Raw genomic sequence first — 22,803 nt, 5'->3', positions numbered from 1 at the left:
ACTCATAATGTACTGTGGTGTTGAAAAATACATCCTACAGATGGATGGTGAAGCATCATGTCATTGGGTGTTTTGTGTCTTGCAACATAATATACCTATACCAAGGTGACCTAGACAGGGTTAATCAGGCGCCACATTGTGTGCCAGCAGCCTTTAATCATGGGTCCACTCTCTTTGTCCATAGCCACCTGGAGGCTTTCTCAGCTGCCTCTGCAGTCCACCTTCAAAGCAGAACAGTGCGCGTGCCATCATCATCCACTGAGCCCAGGACTTTGGTGTACTGAGGCATTGGCATGGTGCCCAGGCCTGACCTTTCTGTCGCCAGTGCTCTGTTCCGCTGCCTTATCCATGCTTCTTAGCCAGGTGTCCAGCTCCTTGACTGATGACTGGATGAATGCTGCATGTCTGAGTTTCTTCCTACACCATCTCGCTAATGGATGGGATCTTGGTACCATCCAGAGAAAGGTGCCTTACCCCAGCACTAGTCACCTGGGCTTAGCAGACTTGCCGATGCCCATTTGGTGTATTTTTTCATTATTTGATTTACACCAGTTCTTCTTTTACTAGTAATATTATGTTCCCTTTTTTTCTCTGCATTTAACCTCTCCATTCATACACAACTTATGTGCTCAAAGTTGTCTCCTTCAAGACAGATTTGCACCAGCAACCCGAGGATCTATTCTATCAGCCTGTATTGGCCACTGCTTTACCAACTGAGCTATCAAACGACAAGTTGAATGTGTATAGTAGTTTTAAAAAAAGTCGCCTTTTAAGTAGAAAGAGCAATGTCCCTAACTCAGCTGATATGTGGAGTACCATCAGCTAGAGGATGGACAGACACAAACAGATGTGGGGTTCACACAACCCCTGCCTCAAGCGTTCATGCCTACCATTAATAGTTAGAGCTGCATCATATTAAATGACCCCAATGGTCTCAGTGTTTTACCAGACTTCAGTCACAGCTACAGACACTATTTAAACTGCAGTAATTGTACGTGCTATCTGTCATGTGTTTAATGGCAGTTTGGATGTGAATGTGTGCCTGCTGTTTTTGTGACCTCATTCTTATTAAAACATATTGTTCTTGTTCATGTTATGTATACGATCTATTTCCAACTGCATGTTTCTCACCTGGTATTCCCATGGTTTAGTCACTAATCCACTCTTAACCCTAATTGTTAAATATATATAATATTGTTAAAAATACAATCATCCCTGATAATATGAAAATGGTTGTACTTTCAAGTGAAGAAAAAGATAAACTTTAGCTGAATTTTTCATGATTTTTGTGTAGCCATTAGTCATCTATAAAATATCTGTTCTGACAAAGAAAGGTTTCTTCGTTTAAATATAAATGATAGAAAATCAGCAGGGCTGCTGTGGTGGTAGCTTGTGATTAAAACATCAGTTGTATTTATACAGGTTACCAAACCACACTATTAGAGAGAACCAAGGTTTTGGTAGACCGCACACTACAAAATTTAAAACAGACCTTAGCAGATCCACAATCAATAGTGACTAACCTAAAACTTGAGGCGGTTGTAGTACTCTTTGTTGTTATCATTTATTAAAATAGTTGTTCTAGTGTTGGAAAACACAGTCAAGCGTAATTAGGTTGGAAAGCTGATGACTCAGACAGCAACCCTGGGGCTGGCCTTAGTTCAGAACAACTTCCTGATGGATCTCTGGTTTGAAGGCTGATTAGTAATCACATATTGATTGTTTAATCCTTTGTATCTTCACCAGGTTTTTCGGGTTAATGTGAAACTGAAGCAGCAGAGACTCTGAAGTTCTGCCTCACACAGGCACACTCACCACATGAAACTGTACCACAGGAAAACCTCAGGGTCGGTGCTCGTAGGTGGGACCGCTCGCTGTGGTCGACGGTGCCCTGGGTGACAAGACTCCATGTTCTGGCTCATCCTCCCTTCGCCACACAACCTCCATAGCCTTCGCAGCCACCCAGGCACTGAGCGTGCAATATTACTGCTCTATTCCCCTGTAGTTCTACTAACCACAAGATGGCAACCTGTTTTAAGACCCTGACCTCCAGTTACTACTTGTTCTCACTGCTTGTGCTGAAGAGCTGCTTGCTCCTAGGCACCACCTCCCAGAAGCCCCTTGTGTTACCAGACGCCCAGCAGCCTCTGCAGGAGTACGCCCACTCCATCCGTCTGGATGGCGACATCATCCTTGGTGGCTTGTTCCCTGTGCATTCTCGTGGCGAGAGGGGTGTTCCCTGCGGTGAGCTCAAGAAGGAGAAAGGCATCCATCGACTGGAGGCTATGCTGTTTGCCATCGACCTCATCAACAAGGACCCAGAGCTGCTTCCCAACGTGACACTCGGGGCACGCATTCTCGACACGTGTTCACGTGACACCTATGCGCTGGAGCAGTCGCTCACCTTTGTCCAGGCGCTCATTGAGAGGGATGGCTCTGATGTCCGCTGTACTAATGGAGACCCGCCCATCTTTGCCAAGCCAGATAAAGTGGTGGGTGTCATCGGGGCGTCAGCCAGCTCTGTGTCAATAATGGTGGCCAACATCCTGCGACTGTTCAAGGTAAGAGAGCACAGATGTGGCTCCTTGAATTTGTTTGCAGTTTGAACTGCTGTGCTTATTGCAGTACTGCAACTGTGACTCAACTTTGATCATCTGGTTCGTAGCAACTGTCTTTATGAATGGCAAATGACCAGACACAGCAGTGATGCACCCATTTACTGGCTGAGCATTGGTTGATCACCATCAGCCTATCAGCAAATGTTCACAAATGGCAGTGGCAGATGTTAATCTGTTGTGATGTATCAAGTTATCTATAGCTAAATATTGTGCTGGTTATTTGCAGTCTCTCAGAAAAAAAAAAAAACAAAAACAAAAAACAATTTCTGAATGTATAATTATATTACATTATTATTCTTTTTGCATTTAAATTTAACTGCATTATTTTACTTGTGATTAAATTATTTTTACAGTCATTTTAAACACTGTATCAGGACTCGTGTTGTGACTCTTTAACAAATCAGAATTAGACTACAAACACAGGCTTCCTGGGCTAGATTCTGAAAGCAGGTGTAACATGGTCAGGCTAAACCCTGAGAAGTAGAGCAGAACAGTGGAACCTGCTCATAGGCTTTAGAGCTGAGCAGCTGTAACTGACCAGAATGTGCAAAATGCAACATAAGGCTTGAGGGGTCTATATTAAACTCAAAGGCAACAGCAGATACAGAACCTGGTCAGGGTACAGCATGGATGCTAGATTCATCTTCTAGTCCCGCTTCAAAAAAGCTTGTGTTTGGCCACATGTTTGGATTTAATAACCTAAGTTTAGACTAACACACTCTTCAGGAGTTGCGCAGAAGTCCAGAAGATGTCACAATAACTGAAGAAAACTAGGCAAATATGCTGTAGAGAGGCAGAATATTTTGATGGTTATGAATTACAGACTTTGAGGACTATTGTTTGCCCCTCCTTGTAGTATGTTGGGTATACTGAATAGAATGTAGTAAATTTTGAGAACCTTATTAGTGGTAAACTATTTGGGAACATGAAGCGTGTCGACATTTAGACAAAAAAGATTTTGTCCTCATTAAGGTGGGATTAAAACATTTCAGACAGCTACATTTATTCCATAGATTCCTCATTTATCAGCCTGTCAGGTACCTCCTTCTCTAACCTTTATCAGAGTGTCATTATCTTTCTAACAATTTCCTTGTTTGAAATAAGGATGCTCGTGGAACTGTAGCCTTAAGCCTGAACAGACAGTTAAGTGTTTGATCAGTGTGACCAGACTGCTGCTCGTTTTTACAGCCTGTAGAAGCGTTGATGGGGTGAGAGGCTGCAGGTGTGGAGAGTTTGAAGAAATGTTAGACAAGAAAACCTGAAGTTGCTCAAGTCAGCTGAGGTGACCAGGAATTTGTCCGAACCAAACTTGAGTAAATGCAAACTGTGTCTGTGTCTGAAAAGCATGCGAGGGGTAATAGGAAATGTGTAATACAGACAATGATGTTCAAGATTTAGAGCAGATGTATCAGATAATTTGGGAACAACTTCTCAAGTGTCGATAGATGACCTGGGTCTCGGTACTGATGATGCAACTGTATTTTGTTGAATCCTCTGCCCAGAAATGTGTTTTGATCACTGTTTGGAACGAAAATGTGTACATGATCTAAGTGCAATTTATCTCCTGAAGGCTGAAGTTTTCTCTGTGCTTGTATCTCTGTAACACTTTGATGTTCAAGTTCATTCTGTGGTATCACTACTAGCCAGTCGAGCCTGTCCATCATGAAACTTTGCACTCAAAAACTGATTTTAATTTATGAAGCAGGAAACATGTCGAGAAAAACACATTCTGGATTGCTTCTTGAGGGCTAAGGACAGAATTTCATATTGAGACAATGTTTTTGTCTGAAAAGATGGTCACCATGTCAGATTTGATGATGAACTTAATAAATTATTGCTGTGCCTCAAGATAGTCCGCTGTAGCCAGAATCAATTCTTATCAAAATGTCTGATAACACACAGGTTGGATTTCATTATGACTGTGTTTCAACTGATACACAGAGAAAAGGCTCAGAATGCAAGTGGACTTACAGTCAATCAGAACCACTCAGCGCTCAGATAACAACGTTGCCTTGTTCTTCTGTCCATCACCACATAAAGCCTGCATAAACAATTTGACTGGCATGACAAATCTTTTCTGGCTTATAATCACTCCCCAATGCAGCAACACCAGGCCAACTTTCCACTGCAACAAAAATTGTCTGATTTCCAGGGTGTAGCCAGTGATGTATCAGGGATCAACTTTTTGAAAAAAAAAATCAAAATGAATGTCTTGACTTTGGAACAGTTACAGGAAGCAGACAATTTAAACGTCTGTGGGTGAAATCCCTTGACACACCTGTTGACCACTGTCTTGGAACATACTGTTGTCATAAAAGACAAGGTACAGTAAGTATATATAGTATATACCAATCAGAAATAACATTATGACCACCTTCCTAATATTGTATAAGTCTGTTTTTGTACTTTCAAACAGCTGTGACTCATCAGAGAATGGACAGGGGTCTTCTGATGCTGTGCTGTGATGTCTGGCCCGAGAATATTGTGAAGAATATGAGGTCTACTAATGCGTCAGTCTCAAACAAGGGCTCTTTGAAGTGAACAACAGGAGCTGGTTCCCATCTTTGGGAGCAGCTTAGTTGTTTTTTTATTTTTATTTTTTAAATTAAAGTCAAACGTGATTGGTCAAGATGTATGATGGTGTCTGTGTCCAAACTGAGCAGGGGGAGTGCACGAACAGGAGGCAGGAAGATAGTTGCAGAGATAGAAACTGTTAGAAAGGGTAACCTAATTCTTTCACTCATTTGAAAGAAAAAGGTTCTCTCTGAGACCAAATTGTCACTTCTGGTCCCCCAAAGCCCTGCTGCGTTGGAGAGGCACCATGCAGGTCGCCTAACTGTGAGGATGTGGCCCTTGTCAAAGGTGCTCAGATCTTTACAGCCACTCATTTCTCCCACATCTAACAGGTCAACTTAGACCATTATCCAGGTATTACTCACTTATTGTGAAAAGTACTAAACAGTCAGTTAAAGATCAGTTAAAGATTAACTGATTTGATTTACTTAATTTGTGATGGTCATAATATTTTGTCTTATCTGTGTATTTCCGAATAGAAAATGTAACCATGTTACCATATCACAGTTGTTTTATAGTCCTACCTCCTTTGTTGGATTGACTTGAGCAGACCTTATTATTACTGCAGGCCAAGAGAAACAGTCAAACCATTCATTTATTTAAGTGGTAACCTAATAGTTGTAGGGAACAATCTTTTGTCCTCCATTAGATTCATCCTTCCTCTGAACTGGATGCATCATAGATAATGTGTTCAGAAGGATGTTTCTCAGCTTGTGTTGACATAATAAGTTTACTCCAGCTGTTGACTTGTTCTCTGGAGTGCATGCAGACAAACTGCCTCTGAAGGTGGTGTGTTGCTGTGCGTAGCAGCGAACAAATTCCACTGCGTTAAATTAATGATGAGCTTTATGATGCATGTGTATGTGTTGGAGCCCAACTAGCCTAATGAGGACAGAAAGACCCACCAACATCGCTTATCTAAAATTAGCAGGAGATGCCTCCGGGGTAGAGAAGAGGGAGGATGGGTGATAGGAATAGCCTGAAAGTGCTGACGCAGAGGTTTCCTCACCAGCCCTGTCACAACCTTCAGCTGCAGTCAGGAGTCTGACAAACCACACTGATGGATAGGAGGAGCTGGCTTTAGTTTAGAATATCCCAGTTGATAATAGACATCTCACTGATACCATATGCATACTTGGGTTCAACCTGCAATCTCTTCACCACATCCCAAGGTAGAGGAAAAACCATGACAATGTCCTGTGTCTCTCAATAAACTGCAACAATTAAACTAAAGTAACAACAGTACATTAGTTCAACTTGGGGAAAACACTGGAGACACTCGTTCTAGAGAGCAGAACTGATTGGTTGTACTATCCAACTGATTTAATTACTATCCATTTGAGGTATTGTATTGGAATCACACCTCACAATCAAATCACAAAGTTGTGTTACTAGACTCATATTCTGAAAAACTGAGTCTAACTACGTCAGGCTAGTATTGACCCGGGGTACCAGTCGGACCCACTGGACTAATTACAATATTTAACATTGCATCAAGTTGAAGAAATCACAGTTAACATGTAAATGCAAGAAAATATGGATCATTATCAAGGTATTAGGCCACAAATTTATAGCAGTAGCAAAAAGGACGAAATACTCTAAATATCCCCTGTAGGCATGTCTGCTTCTACAGTTTGTCTATCTACCATGAGGAAGAAGAAGAAGGAAAACCATTTAGAATGTGGTTTAGGTTAGCAGTTGCTAGTTTTACATTGCTTCTAAATGGGTCTAACTAATATTTGAGTTGGTATTAGTGGCACACCAATTCCATACATTACAAACTAGTACATTACATGTTTCATACATCAATATCTCAAGGATATCCAACAGAAGCAGACGGAGAAAGGTATTAAACCAGTTTGCAAACCATTTGAAGAATTGCACTGTTAATGGCACATTATCAGTCCACTTTGTCAACCACTTTGGAGAAAACATGGCAAAAATCCTAAAATATGATAGTCACAGGTCTGATTTGCTGAATACATGATAGTACTAGTAGACTACTTTATTTAATAACCATATTACTACAAACATACCTACAAATTCCAATCGCTGGAAAGAAAGCCATGACACGTCCTATGATCTTATTTACGCTCTCAAGAAGATGAACCTTTTAGATTTGAATGATTCTGTGATCGTCCTTTTGGAACCACCACCAGGATGAATGTGACATTTGGAGTTCCAATAACGCTAAGAATAGGCAAATCTGTCCTGTGTTTATTGGAAGGAGTTTTGCTGTTAGCAAAACACACTTCTGCCTCTCCACAAGCTTCATTGAGCGTGTCAGAGGTGAGATACTTCATCTGAAACTGTGATGTGCTCTCGCTGCATTTGCATAATATTTGCGCATCCCCTTCACACAGTATAACACAATCTGAGCACAGACTTGTTTCCAGGAGGACGCTCTGCTGCGACAGTCACTCGCGCTGCTGCGCTATATTTCCATCTCTGCGTGGGTGAGACAGAACCACAGAGTCTCTGTTTATGAGCTTGCTGCTGGATCAGCCAAAAGAAAAAGAAAAAAGAAAAAAAAACAACAACAAAAAGAAGAGGCGAGAAAATAACAGAGGGAGGAATGAAAACAGATGGAACCTTCTTGCATCGTTCCATATGAACCATCAGAAGGGGCAGAAGAGCCTCCAGCAACATGACTGCCTCCTCAACAGAAGAAGAAAAGTGTTAGCGTCAGTGCATCATTGTACACCACCAACGCGAACAACATATAAAAATTTAACAAAATAATATCAATGCATCATTGATACAAAAAGAATTGATGATAGCCTCATTAGTTTTTGTTGCCAGTTAACCAGGAGATCAACCTTTACAGAGCATCCAGTTTATTCTGGTAAATCTGGATGAAATAGATGCTTTCTAAGTTAGAAAGAATCTATTTCATCCAGACTGTATTAGAAATTCAACACAATATCCCCTGCAAACCCGAAATGAACTGAAATGCCCTGGTTTCTATTGAGTGATATAAATGCACCACAGCTATAGTTACCAAATGAATCATTAAACCCTAGATTAAACAGGTCAAGTATTACACCTCTCAGTAAAACATCAGCTGTACTGCATACTGCATGCTCCAAAGTATTCAGTTTCCAGTGTTCATGTGGAATTACCACCGCCGTAAAGCAATTTAGACGAAAACATTTTAACCTTCAGGAAGAAGTGATTAATTTCAGAACAGTTGTATTAAACAGCTTTAGCCAGCTGAATTGTCCTGTATTTGTAAGGGCACTCTTCTACCTATTGGGACGCAAAGCACTTTACCTTCAGAAAGATACATCATTCACACTTCATACACATCTCCACGTCCTCCCAATGGCCACTCTGATGCTAATATCCCAGGGATACGGGAGGTGCCATTTTGCCAGTTTGGAATTTGCGCAGCACTGTGCGAGGGTGGAGCAGCGTCATCGATGACACATAACATAAACTGCACTATACATGGGACCACTTCATGGAGTGGTTGTCAGCAACTGTCAGTTTGATGTCACATCTAACTCTTGCTTCTACTAGGGGTTGATTCAGTGTGAAAGTCAAGTCAATGTGATGAAGGTGCACATAAAATACAGTAGAAATGAAATCTATGTTCTTACCCTGAATACATATTGTAGGATCTCACACAAAGGAGGCTATGGAGGCTTTTGTGAAAGGTAACTGAAGCTTGAACATGGGCTGCTGTCGGCCGTAGACCATGCCAACACAATAAACATCACTTGGCAACCTCAGTGCATTCACTGATATAAAGGATGAAAGAACACGCTCTAAATACACAGCAACAATGTCAACTAATAGTAAACAACAGAACTGAACATAAACATGTGAACTTCGCAATACACTGATAAAATGAAAAGGCCACCAAAACTCAAAACTTCTGCAATAGGTTTTTAAGTTTTGAGGGCAAGCTCAAAATCTTAAGTTTTGAAGAAAACTACATATAATTCAGCCAGCTAATTATGTTGTGTTCAGAACTTTTTTTTTGTAAATAAGAACTTAAAATGTTGAGTTCAGTTGTGTTCGGTTAACCTGATTTTCTTGTACAAATCTCAGACCAACCTCATGAGCATGTTTTGTGGAAGGTGAGTGGAAACCAGAGTACCCTGAGAGAGGGAGAACATATATAACAATGCCACACAGAAAAGCCCAAGTCGGACATGAACCCAGGCCTTCTTGCTGGGAGACATCAGTGTTAACCACCACACCACTGTGCCGGGAAATACCGACATCAGAGTGACTGTTCTTATTTTCATTTTAGCTTGAGAGAGTTTTTTTTTTTTTTTTTAAAAATGTGCGAAGGGAACTGAGCGGGAAGCTTCCTTTTGTTAAGACATGCTCAGACAGCTGCATCGAGCCACCACCAGGGGGCACATGCTCAAACTTAAAATATTGTGTTTAGCAAACATATATTATGTAGATCAACTTTGCACAATAAACTTAAAAAAAATGTTGAAGCAGTTTTACTTCAGTTAATGTAAAGTTAAAAAACTAGGAGAAACTAATTTATCATTTTTACAGTGTACTGTGTGCTGCAGATATGTTTAGTCTCTATGAATCGGCACTATCAATAGCATTTACTAGCACTAGCACAGCACACAGCATGTTGTAAGATAATATATTGTGGCCGGGTTAAAAAGCGGCTAAAGGTTTAATAACCGTGCCTTGGTGTCTTGCTCATGTACCATGGATCTAGCAGTACCCCTCTGCTTTGTGGACAACCTACTGAACCATATCTGCCCTGCCTAGGTGTGTACAGTCACTAGAGACTTGTCCCAAACTTCAGATGAAAAAAATGATGTGTGCCTTCTGTTGCCAGTCTACTGTATACCGTATATAAGATCTGGTGACAGAGAGCATTAATTTATCGGTTGTCTCCTTAAATTTACTGAAAATAACCAACAGCAGGTGATGTCACCCCAGGTCTGTGTTCAGAGCCAGTTGCAGATAGATGAGCATACATGTCTCATCTCCAGCCAGAGTGACCTCAATATCTCAGTCTGAGTAGGAACATTGCATCCATTTAGCAACCTCACTTCACGTTAACATCTTGAAGTATGAATGTGAGGGTGAAACCGCTCCACCACCTATTAGGACTAATACTAGCCCGAGGCGTCTGTCGGCTATTCTGTCCCGATTACCTGATCATTCTGTTGTTGGATAACAAATGGAATTTGTCTGGGAGAGGAAGGAAAACATGGGTGGGGATTTGCTCATTGGAGCAGTAATTCATTAGTGTTGCTGATAATGAGGACCTCATTAAGCTGTCTGAAGCTATTGTCCTGATTATTGTCAGTGTTAATTAAGCTTTTTATGCTTCATATTCATTTTAATGGACTCAATTTGTTATCCATCCAGTTTTCAATACACCATTCTAACCACAACTAGACAGATGACATGCGTGTCACAGAAGGTGATACTTACAAAGTGTCCTATCCCAGTGCGATAGTCTACAAATCAAAGGCATAAAAATGGAAAAACTTGTCACTGAGGTGCGGGGAGCTCCTATCAGTAGCCTTCTCTCCGAAACTCGACAGACATTGAGGTTTATCTTGAGACCTGCACTTCCAATCTTCGGTGACTTGAAACTCGACTTGTCTCTCCACTGTACAACATTTCAAGTCAGTTAAACTTAGAAACAAAAGTTCACCTGCTGCCTTAAAAAAGCGTGTAAATTTAACCTAACGAAAAGCTCTGTTTCAACACAAAAATGATTATCCATGGAAGAAAACTCATTTCATCTCGTCAGATTTACTTACAATTCCTCACTATTTCAATTCACATTTTCCAGTTAATTGTGTTTGTTTCTTCTTAGATTTCAACTAAATCAGCCTTTAAAATTTACCTAAACTTTAGACAGAATCAACACAGATCTTGTTCGTTCAAACATTAGACATTTAACTTATGTAAGCCGCTTAGAGAGGAGGCATTCAAATTTAACCCCCAAAACAGACATGCATTTCTGTTATGGAAACTGCTTCTAAAATCCACCAATCCATTTCGCTTATGTGCCAGTATTTTTATACCATGGTTTAATCCTCTTTTGTAGTGCCTCGTTTCAACGGCATTGGTATTTTACAGTAATAGTTCTAATTAAAAAATGGAGGCAGCCTCTATATTTTCCATTATAGATATCATATTCTTATCTGATGTGACTCCTGACATGAGACCTTTCTTAAACTACTTGAGGGTTGAATTAGTTTTGTATCCACAGACTGAGACTCTTGTCAGGTCTCTTCTCTTTCAGCTAACTTGGGACTTAACTTGGCTATGCAACTGTTCCTTCACTGTAAGCAGAATATATGGTTTTGTTGGCCAAACTGATTTTAGCTGTAATTTGTTCAGACCTTTGCAGTGTCATTGTAAAGACACTCTTCTTGTTCTTTCTTTATTCATGTTCATTATTCTGTCACCAGTTGAGAAACCTGATCCATGGGGGAATTTTAGGCTAACACTTCACATCTTGCCAGAGTGACCTCTGCAGATAGATTATCCATGTTCAGCTGAGCAGTGACAAAGGTCAGAGGTCAGCTGGTTTCATATCCGTCAGCATCCATTCATCACATTGAAAAACAGTGACTGACATTCACACATATTCATATCAATTTACACACACGTCAAAATGACATGGAGAAGAGTGATAGCAGAAAAATATTTGATTAAAGTCACTTTTTAAAGATATCCCTCCATTGTATTCTAGAGTGCAATACTTCATCAGATTGTAGGCGTATCTGATGAATATTTTGTTAAAAATCATGAATACATGAAAAATATAATAATATTTTTAAATTAAGCAAAATATGGCTTGTCAGCACACTTGTAGTTGTATGCTGGGATGTCTGCAAAGATCAATTTTGTGACCTCTGCTATAGAAGTACCCTAATTAGCATTTTTATAGCCAAAGCGCTATTGGCTTATATACGATTGCTATTCATCTAAAGCTGTCTTAAAACATACTCATTTTTGAGTCATTTACATGTTCAGTGTGAGGTTCCCAAAGGGTTAAGATCACTATAAAATGATCTTAACGGTCTCATCTGTTTACTCCTTCAAGTTCTAGTAGGGAGATATAAAGAATGAAAAGAGAGCCTTTACTTCACTCCTTAATTTAATTCCTTTAGGTTAGAAGAAATGCAACAGTCTTCTTCATGTCTACAGTTTGACCTGCTGTGCTGAAAAGTCACTTACACCTGGAGTATGGAGTGGGGGTTGGCAGCCGGCACTTCCTGTGGGCCTTGGCGGTGTGGGCCAGCAGGTCCCTCCTCTCCTCTCCTCCTCTACTCCCTCCTCCCTTCGCCCCACTCCCTCCTCCTTGGCACCGTGGCCCCCCACCTCTGCAGCCATTCCCCATTAGGGCACCTGCGGGGACATTGCTGCGCTCCTGGGTGGGTTTCCTCGGTCAGTGGGGTGCCTCTGGCTCGTCCAGTGGATGGAGGATGGGTTCCGGGTGTGGGATGTCATGGTGGACACCCCCCCCTCCCCCCACTACGTTGACAAATGCAGACAAAAAAAGTCACTTAGACTCTTCATTTGTGCACGGTAAGTAGAGTTGTACAGCTTGCGCCAGAGTGGAAAAGCAACTTACCTTGAGTTTTATATAATCCTACAGAACACATTGCTACATATAGCACTACATTACGATTAATGGTAAAGGTAGCTTTTTTGATGTGAATATCCAGTCAGTGTTGATGATAATTGAAGTCAGATGAATAAATAAATTCCTCGGTGCATGCTGTACTTACAGATGAAGCTGTACAGATGAAGATGAAGCTTTACAGTTTTCAGAGTTGTCTTCGAAGCACAACCATTACTGCATAGCGGACATGTACCAGGATGCTTTGCACCCAAGCAAGAAGTCCAGGTTGTGGGGGATGAATGTTTCAAACCCACTGTGCCAGTTGTAGCCAGTCGCTCCCAGCAGCTCAGTTTCAGCCATCAGCCATATCCTCTTGCTAACACAGTTCTGTAGCCTCAAACTGTTCAAGCTGCTGGATTGTATCCTGCTTTCTATGCTCTCTACTTGAGTAACCTGACCTCTTCAATAAAACCCATATCAAAAGATGACATTTTAGCTGCTGGGAATGTAGTTAGTTTGCAATACAAATAAGAATTTAAACAGATTCTAGAGTAGCTTTAAAGTTTTGCCAAGTTTTAAGTGTAACATTTATCAAGACAGTTTAACTTGCAAATTAGAGATGGGATGGGAGACTGATCTTGTGGATTCGTTCCTTTTAAAGAGACATTGAAAAGAGTAGCTCGTTTTCATATTTATTTATTTTTAAGAAGCCAGCCTGGGGGTAACTTACTAAATCACTGGGATGACAGGGCAAGAGCTGGGTAGGAATCATTTAAACTTAGACATACCACCAATATATCTTCTAGTTTAGGGATATCAGAGTTTCTGTTATTCTGAAATGTTGATTCTAGATAGACTTTATTTATACCCACTTAAGAATTTTGGTAAAGACATTAGCTATGCTCATGGCTACACCACCAGTGCTATAACATTAGATTTTGCTTTACCATTTTTGTCATCACAAAAGTGCAGCCAGATGCTGCTGCGTCTTTGGCTCATTTTGTCTCCTTCACGTGAGACATGTCCAGTGTGGACTACTGGATGACGTCATGCAATATTTGTATATCAAACCAGAACCACGCTTGTACTCCTCAACTTGTGGCTGTTCTCCGTCGCACTCAGTGGAGTGGCAAAGAAGTGTGTGTGTATGTGCTGTGTGGAATGCAGCAAAAGAGCCATTTGTTTTAAAAAGCCATTCATGAACGACACATCTCGATTGCAAATAGCTAAAACTTTTACCGAGTCATTTCCTCTTCTGCTCATTTACAATGAGCTGAACTTCACTGTATCTCCTTGTGTTTCTCATCCCCTTCCTTCTGTAGCTCATTTAAGAGAAGAATCTCAGTGAACTGGACTCTTTCTCTCCTCCTCTACCCCCGTGGGAGTTGAATATGCTTTGTCTCTCGTCCCTGTGAATGTCAGACCTGCTGCAGCTCATTCATCACTAGCAACTAATGCATTTGCTTTACATTTCATAGATCTGGTCAGTGTATGTGTGTTTCTAGTCAGTGGGGATGTTAACAGAGTAGATTCTGCAGGATGATGTAAAACACAACTGTCACGGGTTCGTTTTGAAAGAAGAAAAATGATGGCTGAAAATGATGGCTCAGTCGAAGCCAGTTGCGTGGTGAATTTTATTTGCACCAAATCCCCAAAAAGAAAAGGGTGAGGCAAAAATATTTACAGTTTGCAAACAGCAGCTTCCAGATGCGCTTACATCGGCAACTAGGCCAGCACTCCCCTACCAAGTGCGCAAAGCTCCCTTTAAATACCCCTTAGCCCCTCCCCCGGGCAAACCAATAACAAATTACAGGGGTATTACAATATAATTCAGCCAACTGTGGGCTAAAATCCACACTGTACCAACACATTCTGATATCTGCAACATGGCACAAAAATACTTTAATACAACGATTCCCTTATTTCTCCAAAATACAACAAATCACAAAATATTACACGAATAAACCATATTGGTTTAGTCTACGGTCACCTGAGCATCAGAAGCGCGCCACGAAGCGCAATTTACAGGGTGGCCAGGAAGCGCCTCGGCTTGGCCCGAGACCCAGAGGCAAAGGCCGGCGACAACAGCAGGTGAGCGGGCGAGTGTGTGTGTGTGTGGTGCGTTGGCGCCGAGTGTGCACCCTTGGACCCTTACAGCAGGAAAACACAGTCCAGACAATAAATTAAAAGTTTGTGGGTTAACATGACCACAGAAAGAGAATATAGTCCCACATGTACAATGAATGCACTGAGCGCGTCCCGACACTGGCCGAGAGAGGACGCCGGTCGGGGAATGATGGTGCGCTCAAAGACGCTCCGTCACAACAACTCTTAACAGAGTCGTTACGCTATGTTCAAGCACAAATTTTTGAGGTAACATTAGGGCCATTATTGCTGGTGCGTCTTTGACATTTTTTTTTGGTGTCCATACCTTGACACTTATGTACATGCAGACACGTGTAAACTAACCTCACCTGTCTTGCTTTAATTAGTAAGTTTGCTAAAATCCAATTTGGTACACAAATATGCCCTCTTAGCATGACCGTGTTAGCAGGTTAGCATCCTAATGTTGGCGTTTAGTTTAGGGTCTGCATTTTGAAGTAGGAAACATGAGCTATGTTTTGATGTCAATAGGGAGGTGTTATAGTTACTGATTTTCCCAGGAAAGAAAAACAGTTTTTATTTTAATATGATTATGGAAAACATATCTAATTAAATTATTATGGTATTGGTCCAAATAATCTACCTCATATATGCAGTAAAACCCAACCCACACAGCCACCCCCAACTCCAGCTGTTCAAAATAGAACAGCTCCTTAAATATTTTTATCTATATGCTGGATTGAAAATTTCTAACATTTTTACTTAAAATATAATGAATATGACTCTGTTTGAATATTTGAATATGACTTCTTAATTGACCTGGACAATCTGCTACAGAGGCTAATGAAGAAAGAATGAAATGCAAAACTGCCAGATGGAAGGACAAAAATACTGCACTCAATGTGAATGTAGCCCACAGCTGCCAAAAGCTTTCCGATATCTCCTTTACAATACCGCTTTTGACCAGAGGCTTCTGTGCAGGCCTTTTTATGGTGGTAGTTTGTTTACCACCTCTGTGGTAGATGGTTTTTTCAGGGTTGCTCTAGGCGTCCCACCCATTGTCTTTGACGTGTTTGGAAATGTGTTAGTCATGAGCGGTGAATGCAGAGGGTAACCTGACATTTATTGGGCTGCTGATGTTCTTGTGCCTGAATGAGTTAGTTAGAGGAGGAAGAGGAGCTGTCATCTCAGGAGGTTCTCTCAGAAGTGGAGAAGCCATCTTCTTCTTCCGTTGCTGTACACACTTCAGGCTTCATTTGTGTTTCCTCCAAACTCCCACGCTTGTCTCTTCCTCTGCTGCTTGGTCGTCATATCTAAATGTGTTAGCAGCTCAACTCACCGTGGTGGAAGAATCTATTTTACATTCAGTTCAGCCAGATGATGCGTTACAGAGCAGGACCTAAATTATTTGGAATACATCTTTGATAAGGTGATGAATCAGTGTGTGTATAAAATTAGAGAAAACAGCAAGACATGTTGAAACTAATCATTTTAGCAGTGGCCAGAAGCAGATTCATTCCCAGCAGACTATATAACATCCTAGTTTTAGATTATAGGTTATGTAATTGAGGTTAAACTTTCAATATTTCTGTAAACTGTTAAAATCGGTGGTTACATGTGTCCCAGTCCTTTACAAAAGTGTCATTGTCATTGTAGCTTTGCACTGTTGGAAACGTATAGAAGAAAATGTAATGGCACAGAAGTAATAACAGTAAAAGTACAGATGCAGATTTGATTATTGGTCATACCTCCGTTTATTCTTACAGTTTAATAAGCCAAAATGAGAAACTTTGTCCTGAGGGTGGTGATAGACTGTGGTTTATGGATTCATAACTTCTTAAACACTAGGGTTCGAGATGGTTAGGCTTGTTGAAAGGGAGATACAGAGAATAAATAAGGACTAGTTCCAAAACTATTAGGTACACATATTTTACAGGTTTTACTCAAAAGTACTCAGAGTGCCAATTTAGGTTATTACCTCTCTATACGTAGTCTGGTCAGATTTCTACTGGTGTGAACATGGTCACATGCTTCAGTGATTGGCATTTGTTTTCTTTTAGCCTGTACGTGATCAAATTCTACATTGCGCACCCCGTAGAATTCATAAAAATATTCTACAGGATAAAAATTTACTCCACGTGGCTATTGTGGACAATAGGTAGTATAGGCAAAATACATGCTAGTCACCATGTGGTGCATAGTTGATGAACAATCATGTGCATACACTCAAAAAATAGTAAAAACTATGTCATTTGCATTTGTTGTCAGTTGTTTTTGGATTTGATGAAATATTGATCCATCAGAACAGATTCTTACATGCTGATTATGAAATTTGTCTGAACTTTTTTGTCTACCGTTCATCTTTATGGGTTCTTATTTTTTTAACTAACATATGCATTAGGAAAAAAACACCACATTGTATGATTTGCTGACAATTAGTTACCAAAGATTCTGCTTGGGTTCATGCCAAGGGTTTAAAAGGTAGAAGGTGTAGAAGGCAGGATGGTCACCAGAATCCTTGCAATATATCTTCTGTGAACTGTGACAGCTCACATTTTTATCTGGCAGCGGGAATCTAGGGAGGGCAGGGTGTTTGGGTCATTGTCTGGGTATCCCAGATGATGACTTTGGAGATCCACTGACTTTGACTCCTGTACCACCATGAGTTTTGCTTTTATGGTTAGAGTGACAGTGGTGGATGTTTTATATACGCACTCATCTGCCCCAAGATAAATGGTAGTAATGACTTTTGTTACTTTTCATCTACCCCATTGTTTAACACTCTCATTTATGAGCAAAAAGCAAAAATATAAATGACAGTGCCCTCATCTGAACTGGTGTTCATAGGGACTTAGTAAATGTTAGTGTTTTAACATGCAGAACTAGGCTGAAGAAGTTATACATTGTCACTATGAGGGTGGGGTGGGATGATAACATTTGCATTTAACTCAAAGCAGTGCTGGAAGACTTCAGTCTTAATAATTTGCTCATTTTTGATTATTTTTGACATGTACTCTGACAGCTTGATGTCAGCTGGTGGCTATCTGAGCTCAGACTCGTGCTGGTTTTTGGAAGATAAAAAGTGACTCCTTCCCCTTTTTGTGGCTTCAGGTTTTGACTGAAGAATATAACTAATGACAAAGTCTGACAGCAGCAGATTAACTTTTCAAGCTGATGTGTACAGCTCCAGGGTTGAATCTCACTGCAGGACATAAGCATTCATGCGTCTCCAATAGACATGACACTGGTTGAATCACAAACCTGAACTGAAGGTGTCCGGCTTAACTGTCTGGGTTCTGAGACGGACCCTGTGACTGACTCTTCTTTTATTTAAAATGCTTGAGGGAGAATAAAACACAAGTAATTCAGCAAGAGAGACAAAACCTTTAACAGCCAAACAAATCACTACTCACCCCGCTGTGCCTCTGGCTTCAAGCTAAATGCTTTTCTTCCTCTGCGGAGGAGGCTATTACCTGGATGACTCCTTCAGTGACGGTTTAATCACTGTGTTTTCCCTTATGTCTTCAGACTGTGTTCTTGCACATCAAACTCCACGTGTTGTTTTTTGGTCTTGTTTCTATGTCCTTAAATTGCCACATAAATGACAATTAGCACATAGAATTTACCGCAGGAAGTCACCTGCTGTGTTTTTCTTAGACTTTAGGACTATGGTAGGACTATGGTAGAATAATCAGAGGTATGTAATGCTATGCTCTTTACCCATCTTTAACACAGAGATGATTATTTCTTGTTTTGGAGTTATACTGGACTTTTTGGGACTATTATTTCAGTTATTCCAGAATTTAAAGTTTTATTTGGGTTTAGTGTTTTTCTTCTGTGTAATTTCTGGATTTAGTTTGGGTTTACTCGGGACATGGTTATCGTGCTCACCTGACGTTTTCTCATAGCTCTCCGTGCATTTACGGGCTTCTTAATTTCTTTAAGATTATCTCACATTTAATTTGCTCTGAATTTAATCTCAATTTAACAGGTGAATAGGAAACTATTTTCCTTTAAGGTGTCAGATTTATTTCAATATTTTCTACATGATTAATATTCTATTTGATAAAGTTTATTCTGCTATAATTCTGTCCTAGACTTTGTTTCGGGTGTATTCAGATTTTCTCTGTCGTTGCTTTCTTTGCTGGGAAGTTTTCACCAATATGCAGTCATTCCATTTTGATGGTTAACCTGGTGATTCTGGACATGTCAATGTAATTTCATACACGTGTCAGTATATTTAAGGTTTTTGTCTTTTTGTGATTATTCTGGTTTATCAATCCCTTATTATTTAAGTATTAAGCTTGGTACTATTTGAGTACACAAAATAGAAAACTAAGTTTTATGAGGTTTACACAGGATTTAATGTAAAACTATTAGGATGAATGAAATCTGTGTTTTTTCCACCAACAGTTCATCAGATCCAGTCAGATTTAACAAGGAGAAACTCTCCATGGATCTATACACAGACACATGTATGCTGTGCCAGCATGTGTGATCCACACATATATTGGACAGATGTGTTCTGACCAGGTCCAGTACAGGTTAGTTGTGATGTGATGTGACTGAGCTTTAATAAATTTTATTTGGCCCAGTTTTGCCAAAGCTTTGTCCAGATTCTTAGTTTTTAGTTCTGACTTTAAATGCATCGCTAAGCATGCTCCTACATGTGTGTCCTGGACTGAGTTGTTCCCGGCATGCATCCTCGTGTTTTCCCCTGGAGGCTGCCAATGGTCGCAGGACACCATGACCATGGATGACGATGTCACAGCATGTCGTTGCTAACGTTGTTCTTCCAGATTATCATCAAGCGTCTCCTTAGATCCGTGTCTTCACCTCTCACAGCAGCGGGCCAGTGGTGCTGTGACGTTTTGGGGTTAAGCTGTGGCAGGACGGCACTTCCTGCCTGCCGCTGAATGCGATGCTCGCTGACACGTGTCTGCTTGCACTCAGCCACCGTTCAGCTGTCACATCAAGCTCAGGAGAAGCTCATAAAGCTGACTATGTGGTGGACAAAACACAACTGCTGCTCATTTCTTCGGTCTTGTGTGAGAATGATTTCAGAGTTTAAAAAAATATTTTATTCAGATGTCTGTGGAGGTTCTCTGCCATCCAGGTCATGGTACTGATGTATCTAAAAAAAAATCAAGACGCTGCATAATGTGCCATCAGTCTACAAACAAGTCTTCACATCTTCGCACCAAAAGAGTTTCACCACTGGTCACACTGGAGTCTCTGCCAATTAAGGGATTGAGAGTTCCATTTATTTGAGGAGGAAAACAGAATCATTCCTCCAATTACAGGTAGTATCTGGTTGTTAACAGACCATTTCATGAGGGATTCTGGTGGGAGGAACCCACAAATGTTCATAATAGTAACACCAGTCGTTTAGAACTTAAGAAGTGAGTGCTGAAGTGTCTTTAAGAAACACTGTAAGTCCAGTGGTCCTTGTTTCAATTTATTTTATTGTATTTCTTATTCAAACCTTTAATAAGAAATAGCCTAAAGATGAAATAATGGAATAATGTTAAGGATGTGTACAGAAAAAAAGTGCTGCCTATGATTAGTCAAGTGAAGACCTTTCTAAACATAACGTATTTTATGAGTTACTAGAATGAATAAGAACTAAAACCATTTAAATAGATTTTTTGAGCAAAAATGCAAAAAACAATTGCGTTTGCTCCAACTTCTCCATAGTGAAGTTCCCAGATATGTCCTCACTCTACTAATGAGGAATATATGATCTGTTTCAGGCTGTAACTTAAGAATGGATGATATTATAGTAACTGGTAGGGTCAGTAACGACATCGCATCTAATAGTTGAAACTTTTGTAATGTTTGTGGTTTTTTTTTTTTGAAAAAATAAATCCTCATCATCCTCTGCAGCTCTCTCTGAGCACTGATGCTCAGTGGTCCTGACAGTTCCCTGGTGCTGATTGGTCTACTAACCCTGACTCCCCTGCTACCTCTACACCCACCCCCTCGTCCTTAGGGCAATCCTCCCGCCTCGCTGGAGATCAGCTGAAAACCTGCTGCCTGTCATCACGCTGTCACTCTCACGGGGAGAGAAACTGAATGTACCAACAGCTCACATTCACATTCTGTCAGTGTTGCTTATTTCCAGAATTGTGTTAGTAGGAAAAAAGCAAAGCAAATGTTTCTGTCAAGTTCAGCAGTAGATATATACTGGACTTACTTTAAGTTATCTCCTGCACTGGATGTAGGGCCAGCTAACTAGTAAAGAGTGAACTCATGGTCTTGTTGGGAGTGGGGCTGGTGTTCCAGCCATGTTTTAGGACATACAGTTCACATATAAAAAAGTCTGACTGAAATAACATTTTCTGTATGATAGAATGTTTCCATGTTTCTAACATACATGAAACTGTGTTTCACAACATGTCTCCTACGGTGCTAAAAAGTCCATTCTCACATTATTGACAGAGGTTTTGCATTTCACCAGATGAATACGAAAATATGGTGCACATACAATACATTAGTCTGTATTGTGAATCTCAAATATAACAATAATAACAAAAGTGACATTTTTGACCAGGGAAATATTTTCACAGACATATGCATCTAGTCTATAGATAACATTTAATGTATGTTTAAAAAAAAAAAGGAATTAATTCAGTAGTTCTTGACTCCAGTGTTGGCTCAGTGGTTTAAACCCTAGAGATGAATTCATCAGTAATTTCAGCAAGTATACAGCTAGTCGGCCATAGTGACTGATCAAGAGCAAAAAGAAGAATGCAGTTTTAACACATTTTTCCGTTCCTGGTCATCAGTCAATCCACGAGGAGCAACACAATGGCAGAAGAAGTGAAATAAGTTTGTGTAGAGAAGTAGTTAGCTTAGCATAAAAAGCTGTGTCCAGAGATAACAATGCAAGCATCATTCTTTAAAATGAAATCTAATTATGAAAATAGTGAATAATGAAAATAATGAATTATGAAAACAATTATGTTTGGAACAACTGTTCCGTGAATTCTTTAGAAATTAATAGTGCGTTACCAGTTCAATTAATTTGGTGTAAGTGTGTTACATTTTTCCATTTTCCATGAGATGTACATTTCTCACATGACTAACCAATGCCTCTGCAGTAAGGCTCAAACTACAGCCCCAGTTTATAGCACTCTGACTGTATATTCTTCTAATTTAAAAACACTATGTCACCCAGACATAGAAAACACAATTTAACATAATTCAACAGTAGCTGTTTGCAGAGTACCCTGGTCAGCAGCAGACCAGTTTGATACTGAGGAATACTGACTTATTCTCAGGCATATTCTGGAGCTAAAATGATCGTCTTCGTGAGGAACATCAGTGACACTGTTTTGTCACACTGAGTCCAAAAATAAATTTATCAAGCCTACGTCACCTGATCATGTTTCAGAGTTACAGTGTGATTTTAGGTGCAAATTGAGGCAGTTTGAAACTACCTCAATAACTCCATTCAGCTCCAACTACTGACGATGATTAATAATTATAAGAGCCTTCAACCCATGGGCCAGTCATCCCTCCAAGTTCTGGTGGTTAGTTTTGTGGTTATTTCACCACTGAGAAAGACTGTGGCATTACTGCTGTTGCTGTGATGAGCTGTTGGTGAAATTAACAGACACCTGACAGCCGAACAGAAGACAGGGTTGGTCTGCCATTGCAGTGTAAATTAAGACAATCCAGATGTAAGTGAGAGTGGCACAACGGTCCAGTGGTTAGCGCTGATGCCTCCCAGCGAGAGGTTCTGGGTGGAGTTTGCATGTTCTCCCTGTGTGGGTACTCCAGCTTCCGCCCACCTTCAAAGACAGGCTGGTTAGGTGTGCGTGTGAGTGCGAATGGTTGTTTGTTAGCCCTGTGATAGGCTGGTGTCCTGTCCAGGGTGTACCCCGCCTCTCACCTGATGCCAGCTGGGACAGGCTCCAGCAACCCCGT

The 22,803-nt window shown here is 40.5% G+C and overlaps 1 protein-coding gene across 1 annotated transcript in view; it reads left to right on the top strand.

The window, feature by feature from the left end:
- LOC125015513 (metabotropic glutamate receptor 8-like) overlaps positions 1 to 22,803 on the top strand; it is a 113,612-nt gene that overhangs the window by 1,564 nt on the left and 89,245 nt on the right. The window contains exon 2 of the mRNA XM_047597455.1: positions 1,747 to 2,561. Coding sequence (XP_047453411.1) covers positions 2,022 to 2,561 — 540 coding nt within the window. The 5' untranslated portion in view covers positions 1,747 to 2,021. The remainder of the gene's footprint in view (positions 1 to 1,746; positions 2,562 to 22,803) is intronic.

Source organism: Mugil cephalus, chromosome 10, assembly GCF_022458985.1.
Source record: "Mugil cephalus isolate CIBA_MC_2020 chromosome 10, CIBA_Mcephalus_1.1, whole genome shotgun sequence".
NCBI classification, from domain to species: domain Eukaryota; kingdom Metazoa; phylum Chordata; class Actinopteri; order Mugiliformes; family Mugilidae; genus Mugil; species Mugil cephalus.
The sequence above is the reverse complement of the archived record's forward strand: the minus strand, read 5'-3'. Positions and strand labels throughout refer to the sequence as shown.